This window comes from Onychomys torridus, chromosome 1, assembly GCF_903995425.1.
Source record: "Onychomys torridus chromosome 1, mOncTor1.1, whole genome shotgun sequence".
Classification (NCBI taxonomy): domain Eukaryota; kingdom Metazoa; phylum Chordata; class Mammalia; order Rodentia; family Cricetidae; genus Onychomys; species Onychomys torridus.
Genome location: NC_050443.1, coordinates 80612134 through 80629355, shown reverse-complemented (window position 1 = coordinate 80629355; position 17222 = coordinate 80612134). Strand labels below are relative to the sequence as shown.

At 51.9% G+C, this 17222-nt stretch overlaps 1 protein-coding gene across 5 annotated transcripts in view; it reads right to left on the bottom strand.

The window, feature by feature from the left end:
* Positions 1 to 17222, bottom strand: part of Arap1 (ArfGAP with RhoGAP domain, ankyrin repeat and PH domain 1) — a 59613-nt gene that overhangs the window by 24609 nt on the left and 17782 nt on the right. For all 5 annotated transcript variants that reach the window (XM_036189999.1, XM_036190020.1, XM_036190010.1 and 2 more), the window contains exons 2-3: positions 15563 to 15642; positions 9581 to 10126 (exon numbers count right to left, since the gene is read on the bottom strand). In XM_036189999.1, coding sequence (XP_036045892.1) covers positions 9581 to 10089 — 509 coding nt within the window. In that variant the 5' untranslated portion in view covers positions 10090 to 10126; positions 15563 to 15642. The remainder of the gene's footprint in view (positions 1 to 9580; positions 10127 to 15562; positions 15643 to 17222) is intronic.

Below are 17222 nucleotides of genomic sequence, written 5' to 3'. Positions count from 1 at the left end.
GGAGGGAGGCCCTGTTCACCTGTGTCAGTGTGCAGCAGCAGCCAGGGTTCTGACCCACGGAGGGAGGCCCTGTTCACCTGGGCAAACACATCCCTACCCAGACTGCAACCTGCCTCACACAGCCTCAACCATGCTCACTCGGCAGCCCTTCTTGGGCCCAAATACGCTGGTCACCTGGCCCCAGGGCTCCAGCTTTTAGACATGGGTTCGAACCCCCACCTTGGCGTCTTCACTTCTGTGTGTCCTGGGCTAAGTGCCTAACCACTCAGGGTCTGGGTCTCCTCTTCTGTGAAGTAGGTGCTGTTTTCACAGGCAGGGGGGTTGAAGGACTGGGTCACGTACCAACACACAGGATCCTCAGTGCCCAGCAGTTAAGACTAGCTGGCTGTCGAGGCTGGTGGCCTGGCCCCATCGACTATCTCTGTCCACATCAGCCAAAGGCTAAAGAGGGCAACAGAGCAAGCAGCTTCCTCCCAAACCCTGACTACTTTGGCCTGGTCTGTTCTCCAGTGTTCCCAGCGACAGATAGCAGCATGTGACTGCCATAATCGCAAGGAGGTCTGGGAAGATGGCCAGTGCCCCTCTCCCTGCTCCTTGTTGTAGGAACACCCCTGCGTCTACACCACTTCTCTCCAGACACCCTTCCGTTTCCCTAACCCTTCCGTCCTCTCCTGTACATGAAAATCATCCCAAAGAGTATTCTTCGAAGTGTGTCCCTCCTGCCAACACTTTGCTAGCATCCAAGCTAAGAGAATCCCATCTCTACGCCTACATGCTTCTTGGAATGCGCTGTTTCCACATAGCTTGTACTACAACCATGCAGATGGGGGGAGCTTCCCCATGGAGTCATGACCTGCATGAGGTGGTCCAGCAGCCCAGTTACCCACACAGCACCACCACAGTCGCCTGCATGGGAATTGCAGGGAGACCAGGAGAAACTGTCAGCAAACTCTGTCTCCTCCGGTGTACAGGCTCCTAAGTGTAGTGACCCGCAACTAAGAACACCCACACTTGTGGGGCCCCTTGAAGGTGCACCAGCCCCTTGGAACAAGAAGTTTCTAAGCAAGGCTGGCTCCCTGTGAGTCACCTGCCCACTCTGGTCCTCCATTTCTCATCTCTGGGTTGCCACCTGCAAGGGTCACAAAGAATGGCTGCTGGACAGCTGTGTGGACTGTGACGACGTGATGGCTGTCAGGACCCCTGTTGCTACCCTGGTAGCAAGCTGTTCTCTATACCCTGTCTACCCCTCGGGGAGCTGATACCAAGGGGAGGAGGTACCGAGAGTATGATGTTCCTAGTGGGCACCGCACCAGGCTGCTCCCCGAGTTGACCCTGAGTCTCTTCACAGGAGGGAAAACGTGATTTGAGGTCCCCACAGCCGAGTGAAGAGCTTGGCTGAGGGGGGCAACAAGAGCATGCTAGACAAGTGGGTGGCAGGCGGGAGGAAAAATCTGTGGACAGACTCCCAAGCTGACCGTTCTGGTTGCAAGGGAAGCAAATGAACGATTAAATGATGACTAAACATCTAAATGCAAACATGCCCCACAGCGTGACCTGGTGCCTGGCCCCGGATCATCAGTGCGATGTCCTTAGACATCTGGATGAGTAAATATCCATCATAGTTCCTTCTAGACAGCAGGAGGAAGGGGCTGTGGAGGCCACGCTTGGGGTTCAGCTGAGAGCAGAATGTGAACTATGGGGAAGGCCAAAGTTCCAAGGCCAAAGTCTAAGTGGGCCTGGCTCCCTATTGCCAGCCTCCTCCCTCATGGGATCTGAGGGGTGGAGAGTGGCTTCAGGGTGCCCACTTGTTCCTCATCCTCCGGGACCAGGCAAGCACAAACCCTCCTCACCTTGTCTACCTCCACCACTGTCCTGATGCTCCATAAGCCTGCCCTGAGGCTTGCTACCTGCAGGTGCCCTCTGTCCTTCTCATCTGTCCCAGGAGGGGAGACAACAGGGCCTCTCCTAACACTTGCAGCAAGAAACCTCCATGAGAGCCAGACTGCCTGGCATGGGGCATCTGGTACTGCTGAGTCAGGGCCAGAAAAGGAGAAGTGAGGTCAGAAAGGCACAGCTTGTGGGAAATCCCCAGGGGAGGGGGCAGCATCCCCTACCGAGAACAGAGCCCGGGGAGCACCCCTGAGGCAGCCCTTGGGTGTCTGCTCCTCACAAACAGCCCCAGGTTGTTCCATTCTCCAATCCATGGCTGCTCTGGCCTCAGCCCAGCCTGGAGTGCTAAGGAACGGCCCCTCCAGGCCTCTGCTCACTCCTTTGACTTCTACCCAGGGAAGCACCCTCTGTACCTCAAAATGCAGCCCACAGGCCCTGGCAGGGCAAAGCTGCGCCCCAGCCTTGCTGTCCCTCGGTCCTTTCTCTAGCCAAGGTACAATTCTAATTATTATGCTATTTACAATAGGACAGGGCACCCGGCATAGGGGTGATGCACCTCAGCCTGGGTCCTGAGCCCAACAAGTCTGACCTGGCAGGTCAGAGGAAGTATCACGGGACCTTGTACCCAGGGCTGGAGGACATATGAGGACCCCAAGTCCAAGTGAATAAGATTAGAGTGACCCCGACACTAACAGTGTGAACCAGAAACTTAAGGCTCTACTAATAACTATTAGGGGCAATAGGCGCAAACAGAGCTGTCCTGGGCACAGTGAGATGTGTGACTGTTCCAGTTCGGAGGCAGGCAGACCTCAGTTATCACCTCTGAGCCTCAGTTTCCCAAACTTTGACTAGCCTGCAAGCTCATTCACACTGCTCTCACATGATACAGCACAGTTTCTTACCTGGGCTGTGGCCAAAGGAGCCTCAGCCTCACAGGCCAGGCCATAAGCTGCATTATAGCCTTCTCCTCCAAATGCCCTGTGCTCCCCTCCCAACACGTCTGTCTATAGCCTCCTGCAGCCGAGAAACCAAGGCTCACTCTGAGGGCAGAGGGACAGCAGAGAGGAGGAGCCTAAATGTCAAGCTGACTTGGGACTAAGTCCCCATTCCTTACCCACTCATTCCCTGGCCACTATAAAAAGCTAATCTGAAATCTATAAATATTTATTTACCTTTAAATTGTATGTATGTGCATGTTTGTGTAGAGGTACACGTACCTGAGTGCCAGAGGACACCCTGGAGCTGGATTTACAGGTGAACCACCCAGTGTGGGAACTGTGAACCAAACTGTTGGCTTCTGCCAGAGCAGGATGCACACTTAACTTTTGGGCCATCTCTACACCCCCAAGCTGCAGTCTATACACATATACTTCAAAGCTTTACATAAAGTGTTCCTTTCACCTCAAACGTCTGTCCCTGTCTGGCCACATTCCTACTTTCTTGAGAGGCACACGTCCCACATCCTCCACCCCTACTACGGGCTTTTTCTCATGGGTTTCTTAGGGGGTTCCTTGGGGCTCCCCACCCTCTGTACTACTTTATTTGTAAGATTTACTTACGTAAGTTTATATGTATGTGTGTATGTAAGTGCACTGCCTGCGTGCAGGTGCTCCCAGTTGTCAGAAAAGGCAGCAGACCACCGGAATTGATGTGACAAATGGTCTGTGAGCTACCATGCAGGTCCCAGGAATTGAATCCGAGCCCTCTGGAAGGGCAGCCAGTGCTCTTAACCACTGAGCCACCTCTCCAGACCACCTTCACACTTCTGAACATTCTGTATGGCTATATCCTTCAGTGTTTGCTTCACTGAGATGACCTCAGAGGACAAAGGACCCAGGCTACATCCCACCCCAGAGTCAGAACCTTCCCCCTAAAATGTTACATGGGCTTTAGAGGGTCCCAGGCCAATCCTAGGACTCTCAGTAGCACAGCTGCAAGAGGAGGCCAGGCCCAGTGATCTGGAGACATCAGTCTTTCCTGGTGTCCCCTTCCAGTGGTAAACTTTCCCAGCTGCCCACTTCCTCCTCAGCAGCTGGGCCCCGGTCCTGCACTCCTTGCTTCCTCCATGCCGATTCTGTCCTTCCTCCTCCACCTCAGCGCTGCTGCTGCTGCTGCTGCTGCTGCTGCTGCTGCTGCTGCAAAGCCCCGCCTCTGTCCTATTCACTTCTGCCCAGGCCACAATGCACAAAGTTCTTGTCAGGCTCCCCTTGCTAGAACGGAGGTCTGCAGCCTGCGTGTCACTGAACACAAAGGGGCTGCCCTGAACAGCCGCCCTGCCAGCATCCTGCTCTGGAAAGGCCACAGCCCCCAATCCACCCTTCAAAGGCACCCAGTTCAGCACACAACCAAGGCCCCACAGCCCAGGGCACTTCTTCCTGGGCCAGGGGCTCCTTTTGCTAAGCACCACTGTGGGCCAGACCTCTGCTGGGGCTTTCTACATGGAATGACCACAAACCAATTCCCCTGTGCTTAAAACACACTTCTCCCTCCAGGAAAGCCATCCAAACATTCCCCCTTTAGTTCACACAGCCCACTCGGTCTTCCACACACTCTCCTGTCTGACTCCTGCTGAGCTGCCCCCGCAGACCAGCCCTGCTGTGGTGGACGGGAGACAGGTAGCATCTCTACACCATTCTGTTCTCTGCACCTCCTGGGTCTAGTCCTACTTTGTCCCTGAGGACAAGAAGAACAGGCCAGCCCTAGGGGAGCTTTCAGACAGTTCCAGGACCCTTCCCTACCACTTCTGGTGCCCCCTAGTGACCTGAAGGGTGCTGGGTTCATTGGGGATTCCTGGTAACTGGAAAGAGGGAAGGTCAACCTCATACTCAACATGTACCCAGCAGTTAACAACCCTGGCAAGCAGGGGAGGACCCACAAAATGAAATGCCAGTCCTCGGCAGGTAGATCCCTGTCACCTCAGGCTGGGGGTAAGGGGTTTAGACGCACAGCAAGCAGTCTTGAGTTTGACAGTGTAACAAGCTCACCTAAATCTCCCCAAGGGAATTTCTTGATGGGGCGGGGAATTGGGAATAATGACAGAATAGAATGGGTGGGCACCAGAGGCCAAAGAGCAGAGACTCCTCTACACACACACACACACACACACACACACACACACACACACACACGACCACAGTCGGTGTGGCGGTCTGACAAAGGACCAGAAAACAGGTACTTTAGTCCCTAGTAGATCCAGGAGAGGCTGACAGGGAGACACTGACCTGAAAGCCCAGAGAAGGAAAGGAGGTGGGGGGTGGGGGAGAGGGATGTTAGAAAAGGGCAGTAAAAAGTGGAGCAGTGGAGGAAGTAAAAGAAAACTCTGAGCAAACTAAGGGGCACCAGAGCATGCTGGGAAAGCAGCTCAGAGTGACAGCCAGACAAAGAGGGAGTCCCAGGCCTCCTACCTGCCCAGCATCCTGGCCCGGGCTGCACCTCACTCACCCTCAGAGGCCTGCTGAATCCAAGCCTGCCCAGGCGGCCTGTGTGGGCCCGTGCTGGTCTTGTGGCCGGAGTCCCTATTGCCAGCTGTGTCTCAGTCCTGTCCCCTTGCAGGTGTGAATCCCAGGTATGTCTTTGCACACCTATAGGTGGTGTCTCTGAATGTATATAGATCACTTCTCTAAGTGTGTGTGTGTTTCTGAATATAATCATAAATCTGTTGAGAGAGAGTGAGTGTGTGCGTGTGCGTGTGCGTGTGCGTGTGCGTGTGCGTGTGTGTGTGTGTGTGTGTGTGTGTGTGTCCAGCCGTAGTCTTTGCTTCCTGCTCTCCGCCTCCCCTATCCCCGCCCCCTTCAGCCTGAGCCAACACACTTCCTGAAAACACTAAGGGAGAGAAAAGTCACCCATAATCCCCTGGGGCAGATACTTCCTCCCCACCCCTTGGGCCACACCAGTGTCGTCTAAACTAAAATGGGGCCCATCTGTTGGTCCCCTGAGTGACCAGGAAACCCTGATTCTAGCTAGCCCTTATGGTGGATTTCCCAGTCCCCACCCATTGAAGGACACCCAAAGAGACTGCAAAACAGGCTCTACAAAGGGAACGGTTTCTACCCTAGCAACAGGTGATCAGCCCCAGGAAGGCCAACGATTGGCTATGCTGCAAGGCATTCACAGCACAGAAGGAAAACTTTCTAAGGTATGACTCCAGCCTGGTAGCTGCCCACTCTGGGCAAATACTTCCTTTCCCTCAAAAATCTCAAGGCATCAAAGTCCCAGAGGAGGAAGCCAAGACACGCAGAGAGTTGGAAGGGGCCGTGTGGAGTGCCTCTGGGACCCTGGATCAGAAGTGATTCCTCTATGACCACTGAGAAGCAAGTTCAGAGGGTTTGTCTCTGACACCTGAAGCTGAGTGGACAGGGACAAGCCCAGGAGGCAGGATCTGAATGTTGGTTCCCCTCCAGGGTGGGGTATCTTTGAGTCCCAGACCCCCTCAGCCAGTTCATGGCCACAGGTTGAAATGCCAGACTATATCACAGACTGAGGTGAAGCGGGGTCTTCCCATGCCACATGTAAGCCTGGCTCTGAAAGCCCTCAACCTGGCCAGGCAGAAAGTCCCATCCTTGCTGGCTTTCTGGTTTGCTTACACCTTTGTCTGTGGCCTTGGATTCTATCAGCTTCTTACTTTCCATCAGCTCCTCTGAAGGCATCTCCTTCAGATATGGATTAGGGCAAAGGATTGGAGTAATGAGCTCAGGGCCCTTTAGATCCATGGCCAGTATGGCCTGAGGCCTGCTCATCTCCAGGCACCCAAGCTCAGCACCTGCAGCATGAAAGTTCCTGGCGGCTCTGACCTTTGACCCCCATGACATGTTCAAAGGGTCTATTAGATCCCCATCCTGCCGGAGGATTCAACAGTTTAGCAAACAGACAGGATCCCAGGGCTCTAGGAGAGCTGACATTCTAAGAGCTCAGGCTCTTGGCAGCATATGCACACACATATGTGCACAGTGACTCACACTTGCCAGTACACAAACAATAATGTGCCAATTCACTTACCCAAACAGCATCTGCATGCTATTAACAATGCAACCCAGCACTGCAACCCCCACAGCAGCAGTAGCCATGGGCACATGTATGTGTCTATTCAGCCCCATGAGCTCACACACGCAGGGCCTGTCACCGTTGCCACTGCACAGACCCTGTACCTACTAGGATCAAGCACGGCTACTTGCAGATCCAGCACAAATATGCAAGTACACGGACATGCTAACCACCCTGACAGCCGGTCTAATGTGCATATGTATATATACATGCAGGGTACAGGCACGCCAACAGGCAAAATACCCACACACATTAAAAAAAAAAAAAAAAAAAAACTAAAGACTTTGTATATCCATGAGCTGAGGACTGCAGATGCCCACGACTCCTAATGCTACATCCCCAGGGCACAGGACGCCAGGACTGGCATCACTCTGCCCTGAAGAATGGTCCCAAACTGTGGGGATCAAAGAAGGTTCTTTGCAACCTATGGTTCCACATTCATGGATTCAATAAACTGCCAATTAAAATACATGAAGCAAATCCACATCTATTTGAAAACATATAGATTTTTCTCCTTGTCCCCATTCCCTACCCAATCCAGTATGAGAGTTATCTGCACAGCATTTACGGTGTATTTGCACTGTAAGTGATGTCAAGGTGATTTACAGTACAAGGAAATGGTCTGGGGACATGGGTCAGTGGTAGAGTACTTGCCTAGCATGTGCATGGCCCTGAGTTCAATCCCTAAAGCACAGAAGAATAAAAAACAAAACAAAGCTGGGCGGTGGTGGCACATGCCTGTAATACCAGCACTTGGGAGGCAGAGGCAGATGGATCTTTGTGAGTTCGAGGCCAGCCTGGTCTACAAAGTGAGTTCCAGGACAGCCTCCAAAGCTACAGAGAAACCCTGTCTCGAAAAACAAAAACAAACAAACAAACAAAGCAAAAAGCATAAAGAATGCACACAGGTTCCTTGCAAGGATGTAGCCTGGGGATGTAGCATTAGGAGTTGTGGGCATCTGCAGTCCTCAGCTCATGGATGTGCAAAGTTTTTAGGTTTTTTGTTTGTCTGTTTGTTTGTTTTTAAATGTGTGTGGGTATTTTGCCTGTTGGCCTGCCTGTACCCTGCATGTATAGGTATACATATGCACATTAGACCGGCTGTTGGGGTGGTTAGCATGTCGAGGTGGTTACTGAGGAGCCTCAACTTGCCCATATGTGGCCAAGTACCTATGTTCAGACTGTAGCTCCGAGAGTTGGACCTTGTCTCCTGGGGCCCTGGGCTGTGGATATGGTTTTTATTCTACCCTGCAAGTCCCCTAAACAGATATAAGTGTCAGGAGAAGCACATAAGGAAGGCCCAGATAGTTCAGATGGGGCACCAGGTCCCGAGGGCAGAGGGCAGGAACCCATCCTTGCTTTTCCTGATTTGCTTACACCTTGTCTGTAGCCTAAAATCCTAGTCCATCTGAATTCTTTCCATTGGCCTCTTCTGAAGACCTCTCCCTTCCTAAAACATCTCCGGAGGGTGCCCCTGGTTCGGGAGAAGGAAGGAGAGAAGGGATGTGGAATGGTGAGCTCAGGATACTCTAAATCCCAGCAATTCTGGATCGGCCATGGCCGTCTCTCAAATAAACGTTTCTCCTGCATGCGGGAGAGTGGCCACTGGAGGGGGCAACAGTACCAAGAACCATGAATCTCCAGCCCACGAAGTCTCTCATTTCCATCAGTTACAACTCAACCTTAGACCCGGCTGGGTCCAGAAGGTCACCTGACTCAATGCTCCTGTCTAAGTGGAGAAAACCTCTAGACGTGCCCCACAGGCGTGCCCACCCCGCAATGAGTTTCTACATGGGCGTAGCTAGCCTTCCCCCCAATGCCCTAAATCTCACTGACTCAGCTTTAAGTCAGAACACAATCCCCACCCTCCATAGAAGGCTCGCTGAGATCCCCCAACACTGTCCAGCAGTGAGAAGCAAGACAGACCTCGCTCAGCACATCCCCTCAAAGAATCCAGCGGAATGTCAGAACGCCATTACCCCCAAACATACAGCTGCCGCGTCTTTAGAGGCTTCTCCACTGGCACCGAGCAAACAGCTGGGAGAGCAACTGGGATGTCCAGGGAAAGGAGAAAAAGCCCAGGAAAACGAGGAGAGGAGCCAAGGAGAGGAGAAGGAGCTCTAAGGAGGAGGAGAGTACGCAGGCAGAGGCTCTGAGAGGTCCTGGGATTTGGTGAGATTTGTCAAGCACAGCCTGGGTCGGGGGAGCAGTGTGGCAGACAGAAGCACACCCACCCCACATCTGAGCCATCATCCCAGCGTTTCAGCTTTCTCCACACATCACCTCCTACTGCGAGGGTACACCCTGATCCCCCACAGTATCTCACAGGCCAGGTGCTCCAGCCAACTCACACGCCTCCCAAAACTTTCTTCTGTTACTGGGCCAACCTCCGTGATGGCGCGATGGCGGCACCACCCATTTGTTGGGATAGACACCTGGGGGCCACTGTGGCTCCCTTCCCCTCTCTGCATATATCCAGGCGTCCTCAAGCCCCAGCCATCCTTGGGCCCACACCTCACCCCACTCTGCCCTGCCTGCCCTAACCTTGGCACTGCTCCTTACGCTCTGTGTCCGCACCCTCACTCTGAGTCATTCCTCCAGGTCCTTCTGCACTCTAGGACCTTCCACCCACCGGCAGGGATGTACTCACCTGGTCTGTGGGTAGGGGGGTCCAGTACGAGGAGGAACAGGAGGAACACTTGGTTCTATGGAGTGTCGCTTGGCTGGCAGTGGGGGCAGCACAGGGTCCGGGGAAGCTGTGGATGGGGGTGTGAAGCAGACAGGTGCGAGACAGGTCCTTCGGGGAGGAATAGGCGGGGCCGCAGGGAGCCCCTCCTCCTCTCCAGCCGTGGGCGGCGGTTCAGGTGGAGTGACGGGCACAGGGGGTGAACGGAAGATGTGTCGCTTCATGGGCACAGGCCGCGGGGCAGGGCGAGGCACGGGGGTCGGGGGTGCATGGGCACGGAGCAGACCGGCCAGGATTCGGCGGCGGTGGCCAGGGAGGTGCATGCCCATGTCCAACAGGATGGTATCACTGAGGCCTTGGCATTCGGTGGCCCACACCAGTCCATGCTGCTCAAAGAGGGCTGTGTACTGCTCCAGGTGCAGCGCCCGAAGCCACTCAGCTACAGACAGAGCGGCATCGCTGCTTTCTGCCATGGCTTCTGGTAGCAGAGGCCCAGGGCCAGGCTCAGACCTGAAATAAGAGGTCATGGGTGAGGGGCACAAGAGCCATGGCCAGCAGTGTCCCTCTGTGAGCATCCGTGATGTGCCAGTCACAAGCCTGAATGTCATAATCTCAAATACAGAATTCTAAACCATCAAAATCTAAAGCCCCAAATCCCAGAAACTATAATCCTCAAAAGATGAAAGCCTTGAATGCTGAAATCCAAAAGCCCCAGATCTTTGGCTCTGGCCTTGAGTCCTAAACTCACTATGTAGCCCAGGCTAGCCTGAACCTTAAATTAATCCTCCTGTCTCAGCTTTCTGAGCCCTGGGATTATAGATATGCACCATATCCAATTTGAGCTCTATTCCTGCACATCCACACCCCCATACACTAGGCCTGACTGAATACCCTGGTTTTCCACCTCGGAGGGTCCCTGTGGCCCTAGCATCTAGTTCAAGGTTCCTTAGCATATCATATCCTCTACAGCCATCATACCCCCAACCTACAGGTTCATCTACTGCTCTGAGACTGGAAAAAGGCATGGCTGGAACTGGACAAGACACTCCACCCCTATCGTCTCTTCAGGACTACAGGGCCCAATCCCTCTGCGGCACCTCCCCCCCAGGTGAGAGCCAGGTTTGGAGGCTCAGTGAGCATGCAGGATCAAAGGGCACCACGGCTGGTCTCAGCATGCTCCATCTCTGTCCATGTCCCTGAAGAAAAGCTCCTAAGGGGGAAAAGCCCAGATCACATAGCCCCCTGGCCTTGTGTGCAATCCTCTCCCCTGCCACCAAAGCAGAGAGAGAGAGAGAGAGAGAGAGAGAGAGAGAGAGAGAGAGAGAGAATTCATGCGTTTGTTTATTGACTCAATCATCAAGACAGCCTGATGGTACTGGACAATGGAAACACACACACACACACACACACACACACACACACACACACACACATCAAGATAGCACTAAACAATGGGAACACACACACACACACACACATCAAGATAGCACTAAACAATGGGAACACACACACACACACACACACACACACACACACACACACACAAAGAACTCAGGAGCCTCTGAGCTGCTGAGAGTCCAAGGAAGAAAGGAAGAGACGACTAACAGATCCAAAGGGCACAGCCACCTGATCACCCCACAGCACAGGAGAGGTGACAGTGACATTCAGCACTGAGTTGACTTTATAGACTGATACTTCCTTAAACAAACCTTATATACCCACAAAATAATACGAAATTCCACTTTCAGGGGCTGCAGACATGGTCAGAGGTTACCAGCACCCACACAATGGCTCACAACCACTTGTCACTCTGGTTCCAAGGGACCCAGTGTCCTTTTCTGGCCTCTGAAGATACCTGCATACATGTGTGGCACTTACAAATAACCAAGAACACACACATACAGACATAAATAAAAATAAGGCTTTGAAAACAATTCCCATTACAGTCAGGAACAAGACAGAGATACCCACTTCATTATTGTGTTTATTATCTACATTGCTCTGGGAGTTCTAGGCATCACAAACAAGAAAGAGGTTTGAAAATATAAATCAGGCTGGGTAGTGGCGGTGCATGCCTTTGATCCCAGTGCTCAGGAGGCAGAGGCAGGCAGATCTCTGACTTCGAGACCAGCCTGATCTACAGAGTTCTAGGACAGCCAGGACTACATCAAGACAGACAGACTATCCATAGTTACCAATTTGAGTTTTGAGATGGGCGTCCAAGCAGCCTGACTGAGACACTGTTATTAACACTAACAGAGGTATTCAGTACGATCACTGGGTTCAAAGTTAACACAATAGAAACCCCTATATCTGTGTAGGAATCAGGATGAAATACTCACAAGAGTATCACAGAACAGAAAAAAAACAAGAATGAACATGAGAAGCATACACACCTTGGCATGGTCACACAGCTGGAGGCCAGGGTGCTGGGCTGATCCCCATCGAGGAGGAGAGACGGTGAGGGACAGAGGTCCCAGCAAGGGTTAAAAACTTCCTCACACAAGAAGGCAGGCAGGTAGAAAAACCACACTAAAGACTAAAAGTCTGAGGTGTTACTGAGGGATTCTTTTTTAAAGGCCTGGATGTGGGGCTCAAGAGCTCACTTGGTGACTGAGAACTGGCTGCTCTTTCGAAAGGCCCCAGGTTTGATTCCCAGCACCCACATGGTGGCTCATAGTGGCCTGTAACTCCAGTCTCCGGGGAGCCCACACCTTTTTCTGGCCTCTTTAAGCACCTGGCACATGTGAAAGGGGAGGGAGGGAGAGAACAGGTGGGCAAGCGAGCACACGAGTGTGAGCACATTTTTCAGTTTTTATCAACCGGACACAAGCTAGAGACACTGAGAAGAGGGAGGCCAACTGAGGAATGACTGAGGTGAGTGGGCCCAGGCCACTGTGACCAGTGCCACCCCAGAGCAGGTGCTGCTGGGTTTTATTAGAAAGCAGGCTGAGCAAACCATGGGGAGCAAGCCAGTAAGCAGCCTCCCCCCTCCCCATGCCTCTACATCAGCTCCGGCCTCCAGGTTGGTGCCTTGAGCTCCTGCCCTGACTTCCCTTCATGATATAAGCGATCAGATAAAACAAACAAGTTGCTCTTGGTCACAGTGTTTATCACAGCAACAGACACCAAGAGCAAGAAGCGGGTAGGGGTGGGGAATAATCTGAACAGAGAAGTTCAGAGGGAGGAAAACACACACGGTCTTTAAACACAGGTCAAGGAACTCAACAGAACACAAAAGTACAACACTGCCTTCCGTCCATCACACTGCCAACACAAACAACCTGAAAGTACCCACTGTGGTCATGGCGTGGGGCGCCTCCTCCCTGACTGGCAGGGGTGTCTTCAGGGAGCAGAATGTCTCAGTCACTAGGAGAGCCCCTCTGCTGCTGCCCTTTGACCTGGCTACTCTGGGTTAGAACACAAATACAGGCATTTGTTCTGCATCGTGACTGGCATCCATCCAAAGCATGGTCTATAAATGGTTATCACCTACTAAACTGTGTGGATTACAGAAGATGGAAATAACCGAAATGTCCGTGAGTTGGGAAATGGATGACTAAATTATGGGGTAGTCATGCAATAGAGTACACAGTGGCTGTGAAAAGGAGGAAGGTCCTTCCTTCTACACTGCCATGAATGAATGACCCTGTTACAATGAGCAAGAAAATGTTCAGAACAGGATAGTAACATCCTGGCATTTCCAAACAAGAAAAGCCAGCAACAGTAACGGCAAGTCCAGTGCCAGGATAAGTGTGGCATTGGTTAAATCCTTAGCTGTGTCTCCAGAGGCAGGAGGCAAGGCCACACCAGAGAGCTCCTCAAATGAAAGTAGTTAAGCAGCTTAGATGCAAGACTGTAAAACATCAGAGGATTTAGCTCAGTGGTAGAGCGCTTGCCTAGCAAGTGCAAGGCCCAGGGTTCGATCCTCAGCTCCAAAAAAAAGAAGCGAACTTCCGCCCTCCAGGGTTCTCCCATTGTGCTGTAAGCCTGTATTTAAGACCTCCTCCCTCCTTCAATAAATGGCATTCGGCATTCAAAAAAAGAAGAAGAAGAAGGAGAAGAAGAAGAAGAGGGGGTCAAGATCATAATGGGGAAACCCACAGAAACAGCTGGTTGGTGCTAGTTGGAGCTCACTGACTCTGGACTGACAACTCAGGAACCTGCATGGTACCGAACTAGGCCCGCTGAATGTGGGTGACAGCTATGTGACTCGATCTGTTTGTGGGGTCCCTGGCAGCAGGACCAGGACTTATCCCAGGTGCATGAACTGGCTTTTTGGAGCCCATTCCCTGCGGTAGGATACCTTGCTCAGCCTTGATACAATGGGGAGGGGCTAGGCTCTCCTTCAACTTGGTATGCCAGACTTTGTTGACTACCATGGGAGGCCTTACCCACTCTGAGGAGTGGATGGGTTAGAGTGGGAGGGAGGTGAGGAGGTGGGAGAAGGGGAGGGAGGGGGAACTGGGGTTGGTATGTAAAATGGAAAAAATTTTAATAAATAAAAAAAAGAAAGAAAGAAGTTAAGGGCTGAGGGGTCGAGAGGAAACAGGGACAGAAACATAGCTCACAGGGCCTAAAGCTTGTGTCATGTGGATGATCTTCAGGGGAAAAAGAACACAAGAATGTCTTATTTTGAAAAATTAACAAACCGTATAACCTTGCACATACATTACTCAGGCTCCCCTGAATCTTAGAATGGCCTTGAACACAAAACTTCAGCCTCCCTGGAAAACTACTTGGTGTGGAAGAAGACGGTTCATTTTATGTGCTCTGTCACCTGATATTCAGTTATGTGAGTTTTCAAAGAACAAGTCATTCAACAGAAAGACATAAACAAACTCCCTTGCAGTTCTTGGGTACAATGGCCCTCAACAGCATGACAATATAAAGAAGTGACATCTTCCAGGGTTGAACTAGAACCTGGAAGCAATTTCCAAACGGAAAGTAGGCTCTAAAGTTTAAATACACTGATGTTAAAGACGTATATTCCCAGCACTCAGGAGGCAGACGCAAGAGGATCTCTGTGAGTTCGAGGCCAGCCTGGTCTACAGAGTGAGTTCCAGGACAGCCAGAGCTACACAGAGAAACCCTGTCTCAGAAACCAAACAAACAAACAAAAGATGTATGTTCAATCAAAAAAGCAAGGTGCAGAGCATCATTATATAAACATCTGGGCTAAAGAAAAACAAAAGCAAACAAAAAACATGAACACACACATCTGAGTAGACAAACAAGAAGCTACATTAGCGGATACACGGTAGCTGGGGAGACAGGACCCTTCCAGATCCTTCTTTTTGATTCTGTGCCACAAACCCCACAAAACAAATTCTATTTCAAGAGAACGTGGGACACAGTGGATAACGGTGTTGCGTTCCATTCCTAGGGTGGAAGGCACAAGAGACTCCTGCAAGGTGTCCTCTGCCCTCCATAAACCTGCTGTGGCACCAGAAAGTGTGTGCGTACAGGCACACGCACACCGACTCACACAAACAAAATAAGCATTTAAAAGCCAAGAGATGGTGGCGCATGCCTTTAATCCCAGCACTCAGGAAGCAGAGGCAGGTGGATCTCTGTAAGTTCAAGACCAGCCTGCTCTACAGAGTGAGTTATAGGACAGCCAGGGCTACACAGAGAAACCCTGCCCACCCCACCCCCCCCCCCAAAAAATCAAATTAAAGAGGGGGAGGACTATGATCATCATTAAGAGCACTCGGGAATGAGAAAGAGACCACAACTCAACGAGCAAGGAGGAAACACCAATCAGTTGGCACCCAGCAAACCAGCCTGAGGCCTGTCCTCTCCTCTCAGAGCCCCTCGGGGAGGCTTTACCAAGTTCTCAGGCTTCATCTTCTGCCCACAAATTCAGCTCCCCAAACAGAATATAAAACCCCAGGTCTCAGCCTCCACGAAACTCCCACCTCAGGATCCTAGCTCCCCACTTACCGGCCACCACGTTCCCCCAGGCCTCTGGAGAGAGGTTGTTCCTATTCCCAAAGGCTCCTCATGGTGCTCTGAGGTGGACACTGCAGGGAAAGAGGTGTGGGAGAAAATCCATGAGGGAAGTAATGCTAGAAGGAGGAAGAGGAAGGGAAAGGGAGAGGAGAAGGGTGGAGCAACCAAAGGCAGGGGAAGAGAGAGATGGGGGGGGCAGAGAGAGGGCTCCAGGACGCTGCCATGGAGTCAGACCCCAGAAAGTCCTTCCAGGAAAGGGTGTGGAAGGCTGGAATGGTGAGGTACCAAAAGATGTGAGACATGCTGCTACTAAGGGGCTCAGGGTTACTGGCTCCCTGGCTGGGCGCCCCACCCACCTCGCCCAGTGGTGGGACTCCTACAGGGGAGTCTTGCTAAGAGACTGCACCAGGGAGGGAGGCATGGGTGGGAGAGGGGGGTGACAGGGCAGGGGGAGGATGTGCTCCTTGGGCAAGATGCTTTCCTGACAGGAGAGCTGGGGACACAAGACTCTCCACGAACCTGGGGACCTCGGAACAGGCTGAGACAGAGGTGGGGCACAATGGGGACACGGACATGGGACTAGAAGGGCTGAGGAAAATGAGCCAGTAGGGGATTCCCAGGGGAGGAGAGAACAGGCTAGCCTCAGAAGGCCCAGGTTCTACGAGGTAGGGGTACAATGAAATGCACAGACCCCTCCCTGGGGCCCAAGGCAAAGTCAGGGCAGGGGTGTCTTAGTAACTGCTGGGCTCTGCACGATGGCTGTGGGGGCCCTCAGGAGCATTTATTTTCAGTAAGTGGACTCTAGGACTGTCACTGCTGAGAACACAGCCAGGTGTGGTGGTGCACATCTGGATCCCAGGACTTGGGAGGCTGAAGCAGGAGAATTGCTATAAACAGTGCCACCTTGGACAACAAGGCAAGTACCAGGCCAGCCTGGACGACATAGTTAGAACCTATCTCAAAAATCAAACAAAATAACACCTCCCCCCCACACACACATTAAAAAAACAACCATGGTGCTTTATGTGGGTGTTTGTGCGAGTGCATGGCCTGTGCGGGGTGCTGGTGTAAGTGCATGCCGTGGTGTGTGAAGGTCAGAGGTCAATCTCAAGGATCACTCCTCAAGAGACATCTACCTTGTTTTCTGAGACAAGGTCTCTCACTAATTAGGCTATATCGGCTGGCCAGGGCCCCAGGGGATCCTTCTGTACTGTGTCCTTGCCCCCCCCATGCCCTCCCCACCCCTTCCAAGTGTACTGGAGCTTGCTAGGTAAATAGGAATGGAACCCAGGTCCTCATGCTTATGTAACACTTATATACGGACAGCTGACTCCCCAGGGATGGGATTTTAAAGTGAGCATTTTTAAGACAAAATTTTAAAGATTTTATTTATTTTATGTGTATAGGTATTTTTGCATGCATATATGTCTGTGCACCTTATGTCTGCAATGCCAAAGGAAGCAAGAAGAAGGTGTCAGATCTCCTGAGACTGGAGTCACAGACAGCTGTTAGTCATTATGTGGGTGCTTGGAATCAAATCTGGGTCTTCTGGAAGAGCAACCAGTGCTCTTAACCGATGAGCCATCTCTCCAGCCTCTAAAACAAATGTTAAGTAACTGGTATTCTGGGTAAAATTGTGGACCTGAATGGC